Here is a 14334-nt window from a genome sequence, read left to right as displayed (position 1 = left end):
ATTACAGGAGACCCAGGTTTGATCCCTAGGTCAGGAAGATTCCCTGGAGAAGGGAGTGGCAAGCCACTCCAGTATTCTTGCCTGGAGAATTCCATGGACAGAGGAGCCTGGCGGGCCACAGTCCATGGGGTCACAGAGTTGGACATGACTGAGCGACCAGCACTTTTGCTTTACTAGGGGAAAGGGAAACATTTTGATAAGACCTTGATCACTGACAGAATTTTAAAGCACAATATATGGACACTGACCCTGAGTTATCCAGAAAACTTAACAGAAAGGCAGTGTCCTTTCTTCAAGAAGGCAAAGGCATGTTTAAGCAATATTCTCATTCAAAATAGTTAAAATGAAAAGCTCAAGGTGTTAAGCATTATTTGCTGGAAAATTCATTTGTGTGTGCAGGGACCATACTTTCTGAAGCCAAAACTGGGTGACACTTCAGATGGGCTTTGGTGCCGCTTCCAGAAATATAGTTTGGTGGCCGTGATGTAGGCATTTTGGGACATTTGACCACTCATGGGGACAATGAGACAGAAGAGGTGAAATCAAGATGACCCAGGAAAATCTGCACAGAAAAGCCAATCTCCTTCCTTGGAGGTTCCAGGTTTGTGGTACCAGAGCAGGCAGCCCAGCGGAGACCCACAGACTGGAGGCTGCGAGGCCAGCCTTCGGCAGCCTGCAGGGCTCTCTTTTCACTCTCTGAGAGTGAAAAGAAAGAGGTGGGAAGAACTGCCATCTGCAGGGCCTGCCTCTTTCCTTGGCCTGTCCTCTGTCCCCCTGGACACCACACAGCAGGTTCATGCCATTTTATGTACCTGAATTCTGCTCCTTTCCAAAGCATCACACTGGAAAATAATAATTGTTCACATTCACTGCGAGTGTTGTGCCAAGGATTAGATCTCTCGCCGAGGATTAACTCATGAACCCTGTTAGTTAAGCATCACTGCTGTCTCCCCTTTCAAGAGGTGAACCGAGGCACAGAGAGGTGAAGCAACCTGCCCAAGGTCACACAGTTAGAAAATGGCAGAGGCGGAATCCAAACCTAGATGGCTGGCTCCACATCCATCCCCTACATTGTGTGGTTCTGCTCCTTTAGTTTGCAAAGTTTCCTTTTTCTCTTCCCAGCTGCGTCTGGCTGCATCCTTTGACCCAATCTTGACTCCTGCCTTTTTTAGAACTGGACTTTTATGATCACCAGCCCTCCTGCCCTCTCCCCAGTTTCAATTCTCAGAGAACTAAGTGGAAAACCACATGCACCTGTTCTCAGCCGGCTGCGGTCCTTTGCCTGACGGCTTCTGGCTCATTACCACGATCACCTGGAGTGGGTCCAGGGAACCCAGGTCCGCCCACCTGAGATAGCTCAGCTGTCACCTCTGGCGGGCAGAGCAGTGGCACCCAAGGCCAGCTGCCAGCGCCACCTCCCTGTTCTCACCCCCACCGAGCCGCTGACAGACCAAGGCTCCAGGCTGCTTTATCTCCTTCTAACACCCGTCTCCTCTCCCTCCTCCTCTCTATCTGGGGGTTTCCTGTGGCTCTAATGAAAAACCCTTGTGTCACATTGAAAAGTTGCCAGTAACTGCTGCTGGGAATAAAATGCAGTCTCTGCTGGGCGGAGACTCGTGAAAGCTTCAGGCTGGGGAGTGAGGAGGGCAGGGTTGGAATGAATAATCTCTGCGGGTGTGAGCAGGCTCTCAAGCATAATTAGAGGGTACCAGGTGAGGCCTGTAAACAAACAATGGGTGCGCCCAGGCTCCCCTCCCCGACCAGGGCTGTCTCCTTTCCTGCCATACACACCCACGCAGCTGGCCACCCTCGTGCTGACAGGTTTGGGATCTTTCCCTCCCTCCACCCCAAAGATGAGACCAGGCTGGGCGTCCCTTTTGATGTGAGCGCTCAGGTCACTGTGCGTGGTGGGCAGTGGCTTCTCCAAATCCTCAGAGACCTGGTCAGTCTACCACAGGGTATTCAAAATGCAGTTTCCCCGATCTACTCTGAATCACTGAGTCCAATTCCTAGCACGATGGCTTAAGACTCTCCAGTCTTAACCCCCTCTCTGACCTGGATGATCAGACTCAAAACCACTGACCCTAGCAAGCAGACCAAGGGACAGACACATCCACATACATGATCTCCTAGGTCTGCAGACTTTATAGAGGGTCCTTCCACGGCTGGCTCTGATCCTAGGACAGCCAGGACAGCCATTACTGGCCCCCATTCACAGACAAAGAAGCTTGCAGTTTCTCACAGGCTATGACACCAGGGGAGTGGAGGTCCTCCCAGCTGTTTCACTCACAAGCACTCTGCTGGGATGAAGACAACCACAGTGAGGTTTGAAAAGCAAGCTCAGAGCCTGGGACTCCGAAAGCCCCACATTATGATAGTGGGCTGAGGAGGCTCCCCAGCCCCCCAGGCTAAAGCTGTGACCCCTAGAACACTTGTCTAATGTGAGGTGAGCTCCAGCCATGGCAACCTTCTCAAGCACGTGCATTCGGGAAAATAGGAATACCAGGAAATCTCAGTGGGGTTGATTTTGCCCTCTCCTGGGACATTTGATGGTGCGTGAAAACATTTTTGCTGTCATAAACTGTGAGGTGGGGTTTTGGCATCTAGCGGGTAGAGGTCAAGGGCTTCTTCCTAGGTGGTGCAGAGGTAAAGAACCTGCCTGCCAGTGCAGGAGACGTGGGCTCAATCCCTGGCTCTGGAAGATCCCCTGGAGAAGGAAATGGCAACCCACTCCAGTATTCTTGCCTGGGAAATCCCATGGACAGAGAAGCCTGGTGGGTTACAGGCCATGGGGTTGCAAAGAGTAGGAAATGACTGAGTCACTGAGCATGCATATGTGGGTAGAGGTCAAGGATGCTGCAAAACATCATGTACAGGACAGCTTCCTGCCACCAAGTATTTGGCCCAGAATGTCAATTGTGACACTCCTGAGAAGTCCCGGAATAGATACGAGATGCCAGCAAAGAGATGAGCCCGTATCCACGGATGTCCTTGGCCACCTAAGGGCAAAGTGTGCATCCCAGTTTGGCGTTTGTGTGTGGAGTTTCCTTTGGCTCGATTTGCGTTATTTATCTAGAAAGAAGATGTGGATGAACCCAGGGGCCAGCAGGGAAAGGCTTACAGGTTGAACACACAGCCAGCCCTCCATGTCAGGCGGACTTAAAGGACCCACCTTACTGTGATGACCAATAAACACTAAGACACAACTTAAGCCCTTGAGCCTTCAGATATTGGTTGCCACTTTAACAGTAGCATATGGATGAATAAACCTCTGGTTCGGGGTTACCTGCTCAGATTTATTCCATATAGACTCCCCAGGTGCTCTCCCCTCTTTAAAAAAGCTCAAAAAAAGACTGTTTCGTTGACAAAACCAAGTCTCCCATGAGTTAACAGAGTGGAACCAACTCCTGGTGCAGACTGTAGCAGTAAGGCTCCTGCGGAAGCCAGGCTGCAGGTGCCAAATATTTTCTTTACAGCTGATTCGATGCAGTTGGGAGGTTGATGGTGTGTGGAGATGGAACGCCTCCTGATGGTCCAGTCCCCCCTGTTTGCGCAGCCAGCACCTCAAAGGGCACACATAATTCTTTCCCCCTATAAAGTTAATCTGGGCGTTTTACAGCTGAAAAGGGAGCAATTCCATTTGAATTAATCAAGAGGCTGAAGGTAAATGTGCATTATGTAGCTTTTAAGGTCGTTCTTCCTTGATTGACAAAGTCTCTCAGCCACCCTCCTGAAAAGCTTTAGCAACAGAACATTTCTTGACATCACTCAAGGGAGGTCTGTTATCTTAGCTGTACTCCAACAAGCCTGTGGTTTTTTTCACCCATCAGTTTAAGAAATGACTGTGGTCTGCCTCCTGATACACACTCGTCAGCCATAACCCTGGAACATTTCTTCTTTGTTGAATTAGAGAAAAATAACAACATTAAAGGGAAACATACCTTTCAGCCACTTTGGACATTTTTAAACAATGTCTGTCAATCTGTGCATTCAAAAATGTTATCTGGGGAAAGACAGAACAGAAGTGTTAAGGCTAAGCTGGGATATTTTCACCCTTTCACCTCAGGAACCCAAATCCTGTATTTCTACCAACAGTCAAACACCTCCTCTGGACAGACTTCTCCAGCCCTCTATTTACCTCCAGCAACTATTTACCTCTTTTGGAAATTCTTACCACACTCAAGAAATACATTCTACAGTTTAGCCTACATCACATATTCTCCTGTACTGTGTTATGGCTTAAGGCTTGATTCCCAGAAGTGATTGCTAACTTAAAAATAGTATATATTCTACAAAGCTTAGCAGCAGCATGGAGGTAACCCACACACCCTAACTATTTGGTTTGACTATTCTCCAGTGATCTCCTACCCAACTTTCACACCTACATCACACCTATGTGCTTGGTGTACTTACCTGGAATCATTGAGTAGCTATTTTCTGTAAGCTATTTCCCCTCCCCCACACAATAATAAACTTGTCAAGTTCAGGCACCTCACAGTTTATGCCTTTGGGTGCCCCCTCGAAGCCAGTAAAGCATAATGTAAAAAGTAGTCCCTTAAGTCACTTTATTACCAGTGAACTCCCGGAAAGGAGTAATGTAATTAGCCAGCCACTGTCTGTTGACTTGGGTTGACCAGTTAACTCCTCATCAAGGAGGATGATAACATGGAACCAAATAATGGTGAAATGGCATTGGGAGTAGGGCTTGCTCTATTTGTCAGCTTTCCTTCTGAATCAGAGCAGTGAAACTGGTGGTCCTAAGCTGGTTTACTCTGGAAGTGCATTACAATTTTAAGGACCCCGTGACATGAGTGCCCCCTACCCACCCCACCCCGCCCTCCCAGCTCCTATAGCATCTTGTATAAAACCTTACTACAGCAGTTAGCCCATGGTGTTATGGTAACTCATTATGTCCTTTCCTACTAAATGCTGGAGCAACTCTGTGAAGAAGTTCTCCTCTTGAGCCTCCATGAATTATTCACACACGGTGCTCGAAGGTTCAAGTCACCCACAGCTGCTTCCACTGTGCTTTCCAGGAACTTAATGCTCCCTGTGAACATTCAAAAGGTTTTCAAACTGGCCACGTCTCCTTTTGAGAGTGCAGCAACCAATTCACTCACTTGTTTCCGGATGTCTTCTTTTGTGGTTTTCCTGATTGGCTGACTGGGGATGTGCACTGGGCTTTGCGACTGGGATTCTTCAGTCACACCGTACACTGACTAGAGGAGAAACAAGAACATTGAATCAAGCGCCCTCAAGAGCTGAAGGAGGCCCAGAGGGTCAGCTACTCTGAGCACTCATCTGATGCCTCTGCCCTCCTCTATGACATCCTGACAATAAGTCATCGGCCTCTGCTTGGATTTCTCCAGTGATGGGAACTCTGGCTCCTGAGACATCTGGTCCCATCTTTGGGTTATCACTGCTAGAAAATCCTTCCTTTCTTTGATGGTCTCCTTGCATAACAGTGCTTCTCCAAATATGGCCCATAGACTACCTGCAAAAAATAATCTTGGGTACTTGGTAAAGATGCACATTGCCGAACTCTACCCCAGACTCACCGAACCAAAATCTTTGTGGGTGGAGTTGGGGAGCCTGCACTTTTATCAAATGCTCCAGGTGATTCTGAGATACAAGTAGGTTCAAGAACAGCTAAAGATTATGCCCAAAGAGACCCCCTCTAGGTTTTCTATTGGTTATGCCTCTCTGGTACAAACTTGAGATGGGAGGGTTTCAGATCTTTTCCTTTTCATCTGACCAGTTTTCTGGACTCAGTTTTCCCACATAACCACAGGTATGGCTACTTTTAATCTGTTCCTTTTGTTAGAAACACATTAAAGATACTCTTTGTTCTGGGAAAGAAATATAACTCCAAAGGATATAATTTATAGCTGAAATCTATAATATCATGGAAGGCTCAGATAGGGACGCACATGGGCTCCATGAAATTCTGGAATATTAGAATTAGGGGGTCTTTAAAGATGAAATGAGGACCTTTTAAGACTAATGTAAAAATATGAAGATGTTGAATTTGTCGTATACTTATTCTGGCCTTCCATTACACTAGTATTGTGAAATGACAGCAACACACTTGCATACTTTCCTGATTGCAGTGATAATAACAAAGATTCTTTTATGTAAGATTTTAAAAAAGGATAATACAGTGGGTATCAAAAACTCAATGAAGAAGAAAATATATAAGTAAAATGAAGGAGTTGATACATATGTCATGTCATATATAGATGAGAGAGAATCACTGTCCCTTCTAGTACAGTGAAACACAAATGAGCGTAGGATCATTCATGGCTGGATGAGATGGTGGTTTGACTTGGGGGAGATCTAACTCTACTAAGACTTTCACCTGTGTCAAAGTATCAAGCCGGCCCCTGTGGGATCTCCTTCCTTACAGTTCCTTATGCGTCCTTTCCTCTCCACTGCCTCTCCAGAGTCAAGAACTATTTATGCTTTGGACCTCTGTACCCTTGAGCCTGCTATGGAAACCCCTGGGAAGCCCCTGGTCTGGTGCCCCGTTCTGGTGTTCCTGAACCATCCTGAACTTTCCACCATCGCCTGCTGGCTTGCTTCATGCCTACCAGGCTGTGGACTAGGGACTTCCCTGATAGCTCAGTTGGTAAAGAATCCGCCTGCAGTGCAAAAGACCCTGGTTCAATTTCTGGGTCAGGAAGATCTGCTGGAGAAGGGACAGGCTACCCACCCCAGTATTCTTGGGCTTCCCTTGTGGCTCAGCTGGTAAACATCCACCTGCAATGCAGGAGACCTGGGTGTGATCCCTGGGTTGGGAAGATCCCCTGGAGAAGGGAAAGGTTACCCACTCCAGTATTCTGGCCTGGAGAATTCGATGGACTGTATAGTCCATGGGCTCCCAGAGTCAGACACGACTGAGCGACTTTCACTTTCACTTGTAGGACTTGCCACTGTATTTCTGCAGCCAGGCCCACACCTGCCACTCCATAAACATTGTAGAATGAATGAAATGGTTTCCAAGGATGAAACCGGGAGAATTACAAATAGTAAATTGTTGTTTGAACAGTATTCAAAATGGAAGGGCAATTCCCATCAAGAATTTTAACTCAGCTAAACTAGCGAACCTTTTTAACCTTTTGTGGGTTCTTCAAACGTCGACATTTTCTGATGTCCATTTCTGTTGTGTTCACACAGCCTGGCTGAGAAAAAAAATCATATAAATTACTAACAGACAATCATACTGTCCAAGTTGGCTCAAGTGACACCCTCAGAACCAGTCTTTGTCTTTCCTGTTACACATAATAAATACATGATTACCTCCATTTTGCCATTGACAATTTGTTTTTACAAAGGTGTTTCCATCTGTAATATGTGTTCCTCCACAGAGTTCTCATATGAAATAAAAGAGCGTAGCTCATATTATCTAAGGATGATATGTAGACAGTACAGTGTACAGTTTATAAGAGTAAACTAATTTTTCAAAGCAGTGGATGGCTTCAACTAGAGCCTTTGTTATTTCAGACACCTAGCTACCTAAGGACTTCCCAGGTGGCACTAGTGGTAAAGAATCTGCCTGCCAATTCAGGAAATGCAAGAGACGTGGGTTTGATCCTTGGATTGGGAAAATCCCCTGGAGTAGAAATGGCAACCCATTCCAGTATTCTTGCCCGGAAAATTCCATGGGCAGAGGAGTCTGGCAGGCTATGGTTTTGCTTCTAATCAGACTTGAGGAAGGCTGACATAATTTATTCATTTTAGTTTCATTTCATGAGGAAAATGCAAAATTTGTTTTGATAATGTGAAATTGGAAATGCATCAGATCTCATGATTCATGGATTTTGTATTTGTGGATCTGCCTACTTGCTGAAATCTACTTATAATTCCCACGCTGATGCTCGTGGTGACTTCGTGGTCACTGGTGCATATGTGGAGAGCAGCAAAAATGCTGAGCTGCCCGACCTGCACGTTTCCTGTGAGGCGCCTTCTTGTTTCCTCTCTTGCTGTGAACAAGCATCCTTTTCATGGTGTACTGAGCACCGTGTTTTACACCTTTTTGTGTTTTTTGTTGGTGATCTGGCTGTTTAACATGGCCCCAAAGCCCAGTGCTGACAGGCTGTCTAGTGTTCCTAAGTGCAGGAAGGCTGGGGTTTGCTTTATGGAGAAAAGAGGTGTATTAGATAGGTGCCATCCACGCATGCGCTGTATGCTCTTGGCTGTGAGCTCGAAGTCAGTGATCAACAATATACATTAAATAAGGTGGCTTTAAACTGAGACACACTTTAAACAAGGTTTTCTATTGATTGGTTGATGACAATGTGATGCGAGGCTTGCAAGAATCTAACCCTGTATTTCTCCCAGGATAATGACTCAGAATCCATTAATTCAGTGCTTTCAATGACCAGTGACTGTGAGTAACATCAATCGGTTGCATTTGAAAGAGAATACTCCAGAAGTTGGAATTGAATAACATTAGAAATGGAAACTGCTTGTTTTAGGACTGTAAACTTTGGGGCCCAAAGTTCCCTGGGTGGAATTCCCACAGCTCCCCCATTTCCAATTCCATATTCGTGAATGAATCATTTTTAAAAGGTGGAACTGATATACATTCCGGAAGATCTACTGAGATGATCTGAGTGAATGGCAAAACCACTTTCACAAAGCTGAGCAACCTTCTTCAGAGTGAGACGCCTTGTGGCTGAAGATGGTCTTTTCTTCTAAGTGAAGGAAGAGAGAAAATTGGAAAAGAGAGACCCGAGCAGAGCTTTCTCACCACTGGCCTGTGGACATCCCAAAAGGCTCGTTCTTGACTATCCAGAATTTTCCTTTCTGTCTTATCCTTTTTCCGATCAATTCTGAAAGATTGAGAAAAGGGAAATCAGAGGCTTTTTATTCTGTTTTCCTTCCTGACCCACGTGCCAGCTCTAGGTTCCATTTTTAGGAGCTCAGTGTACACAGGGCTCTTGGCCCCTGTGTGGCTCCTGCTTTCTGCAGAACTGTACGATGTGGGTGCAGAGTTCCCGCAAGGAAACCTCAGGAAGCCCACACATGGTAAGACAGCTTGTTTTCAGCTAGACTGAAAATTACTGATTAGGTATAATGAATAGGGTGAGCCTATTCAGCCTTCAGGAATGCAGTTGTCCATTTGAATTATTAAGATTTGGATTATTAAGAATTGCATTAGTTGTTGTCACGCTCACCCCTCCCCCACCTTATCAAAGTACACTGCATATTCAAGTTATGAGAAGGAATATAACCATAGGCTTGTAATCTTTCACCCTCAAATCTGAAAGTTTCCTTTAGCTTCAGAATCAGTAGAAATGTCTTCAAAATGCTGCAGTTACGTGTTTTAAAATAGGACTTCTCTGGTGGCTTAGACAGTAAAGAATCTACTTGCAATGCAGGAGACCTGGGTTTAATTCCTGGGTCGGGAAGATCCCCTGGAGAAGGAAATGGCAACCCACCCCAGGACTCTTGCCTGGAGAATTCTGAGGACAGAGGAGCCTGGCGCGGGCTACAGTCCATGGGGTTGCAAAGAGTCGGATATGACTGAGTGACGAACACACTTTTCACTTTTCATGTGTTTTAAAAGTCACTTAAACCATCTGATTCTCTAAAAGCAAAGTAATAGCCCTAGTGTATGACAAGATCCAGAAGGCAAATATCACTGGCCTCAGCTGGGGGAGGAACAAATTGCAAGACAGATTCTTCATGTTGTGATCAGAAGCATAGGTAAGAGCCTTAAAAAACAGACTGCATTACTCCATGTTATCTGAGTAGAAAGTAACTTCGATTAATTGCCGTGTAACTCCAGGTTCTTGGCTCTCTTGGGAGTACTTTAGTTTACTAGACTAAAATAAAGTCATAATAACCCTGTGATTTTTGTGATAATTGCTGTGTACTTAAACAGCCCAGAATTTAATATAATCACAGAGTTAATCAAAATAGGGAATCGAGAAATACCATATATATACAAAGGGGTATTTTCCCCTCCTTTTATAACGTGCGATGATGCTGTGTGGTCCTGAAAGTGTAAATCAGACCTTCTCTTCTCTTCCCAGTGGCTCCTGAGCGCACTGGCTCAATTCTTCCTCCTTCTCACCCCTCACCCACCCTCCTGCTTTCTCCTTTCTCAGGGGCTGTGGGGAGCACTGAGGTGGGGGGGCGGGCATGTGGCCATGGGTAGGGGGCAGAGGCTGCAGGGGGAGGGGAAGAGGGGTACAGTTCACTGGACGCAAGGACCTCACGTCATTTCCAGCTGCAGCCAGACTGGTCATCAGCCTGAGCACAGTCCTGGGGATGGGCTGCAACACTGCCCAGAGCATGGGGAGGGGCCCTTTGAAGACTCATGGGGGCTGCTCACGTGCAAGTGGTGACCAGAGAAAAGATAATCACCTCCTCCCAGTTCAGCATCCCTTCCCCACCCCCTCCTCTGTCCCATTTCTTCCATCTGCAGCTAAATTACAGCCCGCTGCCAAAAAGGACAAGAGAGAACCCCACCTGAGCAAACCCATTTCCCAGAATCAAAAGGATCTGGTTGATGACCATGTTTCTGGGCTGGGGGACATTCACTGCCCACTTCTGATTCCTTACAGAGAAAGGAATTTCTGTTACATTCCCTGGGAGGGAAGAATATGGAAAAAACACTCTGACTTTCTCCTCCTTTCATCTCTTCTTGATTTAACTTATTGGCACATTTGAAAAAAGAAATCAAGCTGAGGTTGGTCCATCTGGGCCCTGTCTGGGTCAGTCTGTTCCCAGGACACCTGTTTTCTGCAGTAAACTTACAAGGCTTGACTCTGCCCTCAGATCGGGGGGTGGTGGTACTACAGATACCCAGTTCTGCCCTTGATGGGAAACTGTAATTCCAGGGCAATGATTTGTGGTCATAGATCCAAAATCATGTCCCATAACTAGTTTTCTCGGTAGCAACCTGACATCTTGGACTCCAAATGTCTGACTTCTATGCCTTGTTTTTTATTGGTTCTGAACCCTTCCCCTTAGGAGAGATGGAGGAGGGGCCACTTGTTGGCTTTCCTAAAACTCCAGTATGTTTTCCAAGAAAGATGAAATTTCCAGACCAACAAGTAAAGTGTGTCTAGTGTTTTTCAGCTTCCGAGCACAGAAGATTTGGAAATCTCCTTGGGAATTAGGTACAGCTTCTTAGAACCAGAGTTATACATTTGGGAGGGACCCCATTACCTGCTGGAACACACACTTTGGAGATTATTTCAGGGTGTCATGGGTGACAGAAATGAAACTTATCCATCCTGACCTTGATTTCTGCTCAGTTGTTTTGATTTCTGCTCAGTTGTTGTCATGAGAGAGACAATGACTAACCATGGCTGGCCAAGGAAGGAAACCCCACTCTCATACCACCTCTAAATTCCAGACAGTCTTTTTCTCCTTGCAAGGGGCCCTGTGAAGTTCACCTACTTGACTTGTGCTTCTGCTTGCATAAAGATGAATTCCCACTTCCTTGCAAAGGCCCTCTGGAGTCTCGCTAAGTTTTCCTAGAGAGAAATGAAAATCAACAAGAAGGCATTAACCATCGTGAGTTTGCACATCGATACTTATTACAAGGCAGCCATCTATTTTGGTTACTTGCAAAAAAACCAGCAGGGCCCTACTTTAAATCCACCGGACATGAACCCAGTTTGACACTGCACCAGACCCTGCTGTAGAGAGCAGAACTATTAATATTCATTTACACATCCATTAAGTCTTCTTTTCTTGTGTGTTTTACAGGAACATGACTCACACCGCATTTACAGAGGCCACTGAAGACTGGGAGACTGGATTGTGATTGTTCACGCAGGATTTAGGGAAGGAATGAGAGGGGTCTTTGCAACTGACTCCAAGACCAAGACGGACTTCTCAAGATTTGTCTTCTAGCAATTGGGGGGGGTGGTGCTGGGAAGCTGGCCAAAAAGGAGAACCCAGAAGACCTGGCATTAATGACTTTGAAAGTCCAGATTCAAAAGTGGGAAAGAAGGGAGTGCCCAGGTTTGTGATGTTCATGAAAGAAAAACCCAAAAACCATGGGAGAGAAAAGGCATTCTGGGTCACCTTTAGAGGGAGAGGGAATAAGCCTTTTCTCAAAGTCTGTTGAGCAACCGAGTGGCACCATAGCACGGGGGGCAGGGTGTTTGACAGGTCCCCTAATGACTCGCCTAATTCTGATGGAACACCAGGCAAGAGCCCACATTATACTGTGTGTTTTCATAGAGCTCATGCCAAAACTAATTGATTACCCCCATTAGTGGATTATTAATATAAAAGGAGCTTTGGTTGAAGACCAACACATGTAAACTCAGTTATTACCAAGACTTGCTGTGTAAACATTTCAAAAAACCAACCGTTTGATTCTGCCACTGTTCACAGGGGGCCTTCCCAATAGCTCAGTTGGTAAAGAATCTGCCTGCCATGCTGGAGACCCTGGTTCATTCCCTGGGTTAGGAAGATCCACTGGAGAAGGGGTAGGCTACCCACTCCAGTATTCTTGGGCTTCCCTTGTGACTCAGCTGGTAAAGAATCCGCCTGCAGTGTGGGAGACCTGTGTTTGATCCCTGGGTTGGGAAGATTCCCTGGGAGAAGAGAAAGGCTACCCACTCTGGCTTTGTGGCCTGGAGAATTCCATGGACTGACTGTATAGCCATGGGGTCACAAAGAGTCAGATGCAACTGAGCAACTTTCACTTTTTCCCCCCACTTTTGTTTTTTTCACTGTTCACAGGAAGCAAAGCTGGTAAAGCCTGAATGTCAGTCAACTTGGAAGCAGTAACCTAAATCATGATAGAGTCATACCATGGAATACTAGACAGCCATTAAAAATGAGACTGTAGATTATTATTACTACTATAGGAAGAGTCTCAACATCCTTACAGTATATGACTGGAGAAAGAAGCAGCTTACACAATAATATTTATGGTGTGATCCAAGTTTGTTAGGAAAAAAAAAATGTATGTACAGAAAAAAAGACTGCAGGCTTCTCTCTCTGCTTTCTTTGTTGTTTGAATTTTTGTTTTTACAAAGATATTATGCCATCAGGAAAAAAAAATAATGAAATTATATAATATACATAATAAAATAATAAAATTACTTAATTGTGAAAACAACAATTTTTTTTAGTTTCTAACCACTTTTAGACAGAACTTCAAAGTGAAAGAACATCTTAATGCCACATTCTTTACCAATACCAAAGCAGAATGTTGTAGGGCAAGAGAACAGAAGACAGAATAAAATATGTTAGGAGCTGGTGCTGTCATGCTCCTATTTAGGAGCTTTTTTAAAAACATGGGAACTACTGGGAGGGGAGACACAGGATGGAGTGGCCACGTCCTTCTGCACTCTGGGTTGTTTCTGTAGATCGTGTTCGGGAAGGGATGTAGTCATGTCCAAGTTAAAGCACTTGGTGCTGGGTGCCCAAAGAGCCAGCCAGCAGTCCTCTGGAAGAGGGGTGGTTGCTGGCACACGAGGGTAGATGGCGGGGGGTGGGACTGGGGGCCTAGGATGCTCAGAGCCATAGAACTGCCAGGCTGGGGATGCTTGGGGAGATCATAAAGTCCCAACACATTTATGTTTCATGGCTCCCACAGATAAGCCAGCTTTAGCCAGGGCCCAAGGCTCCCAGGGAACTTCTGCTCTGCATCCTGCACTACTGTCTCCCCGCCAGTCCACAGGTCCTGTGACGCCAGTGGGACCAAAGAGTGGAGGGCCATGCACCCATCCTGTTCTCTGAGGGCAGGCACGTTCCCCTTGGGCTGCAGAGAAGGGAGTGGTGGCTCGCTGGGTGGGTGGACTTGGGTGCAGGTACCCGCGAGTGACAAGGTCTGGTGAGCAGGGCCTCACTCTCATTTTAGCAGACTGAGGCCATGAGAGTGGGAGGGACATGGGGAGGTGGGTGAGTCTGAAGGTGCTGTTCATGCTGGTATCCAGGGGTGAGGAGTCTTCACTGCCCCTGATGTTGCCCCCTCTCCTGCCTGTCAGCCCTTCAGTCATTCCATGGCTCCACGACACCTCCTCTGGAGGGCCTGTGAAAAGCTGGCCAATATCCTAGGTTTTCTGTGACCTGTACAAATTCTGGTTTTGGGGGAAAGAGTTTGCAATCCCAAATTTTAAGTATTTAAAACATTATCTGTGACTCTTCAAGGTCACTATGCCTTGTCTCTATTAAATGGGAGTGGATATGAGCGTGGTGGGGTCTCCAGTTTCTGCAAGCAATCACATCTTGTGAAAGAAGGAGGAGGAGGAGGAGGAAAGTTCGGAGTGTATGTCTCCATCTGACATCCATCTTGTCTTCTGGATTGGATTTGCTCCTAAGATTTTGCATCTACTGCCAAGTACTGGTGAATTG

At 46.1% G+C, this 14334-nt stretch overlaps 1 protein-coding gene across 15 annotated transcripts in view; it reads right to left on the bottom strand.

Annotated features, from left to right (window-relative positions):
* The window catches only part of RGS6 (regulator of G protein signaling 6), a 589904-nt gene that overhangs the window by 72926 nt on the left and 502644 nt on the right, over positions 1-14334 (bottom strand). For 13 of the 15 annotated variants that reach the window (XR_006270116.1, XM_043472448.1, XM_043472452.1 and 10 more), the window contains exons 8-12: positions 11416-11492; positions 8753-8834; positions 7107-7181; positions 5121-5219; positions 3942-4003 (exon numbers count right to left, since the gene is read on the bottom strand). Coding sequence is in view for 14 of the 15 variants with exons in the window: in XM_043472448.1 (XP_043328383.1) it covers positions 3942-4003; positions 5121-5219; positions 7107-7181; positions 8753-8834; positions 11416-11492 (395 nt within the window). In the remaining variant the exon portion in view is untranslated. The remainder of the gene's footprint in view (positions 1-3941; positions 4004-5120; positions 5220-7106; positions 7182-8752; positions 8835-11415; positions 11493-14334) is intronic. The other 2 variants (XM_043472449.1, XM_043472451.1) reach the window with 1 other exon arrangement.

The sequence above is a fragment of the Cervus canadensis genome, chromosome 6 (assembly GCF_019320065.1).
Source record: "Cervus canadensis isolate Bull #8, Minnesota chromosome 6, ASM1932006v1, whole genome shotgun sequence".
NCBI lineage: Eukaryota > Metazoa > Chordata > Mammalia > Artiodactyla > Cervidae > Cervus > Cervus canadensis.
This window is presented reverse-complemented; position numbering and strand designations above follow the sequence as displayed.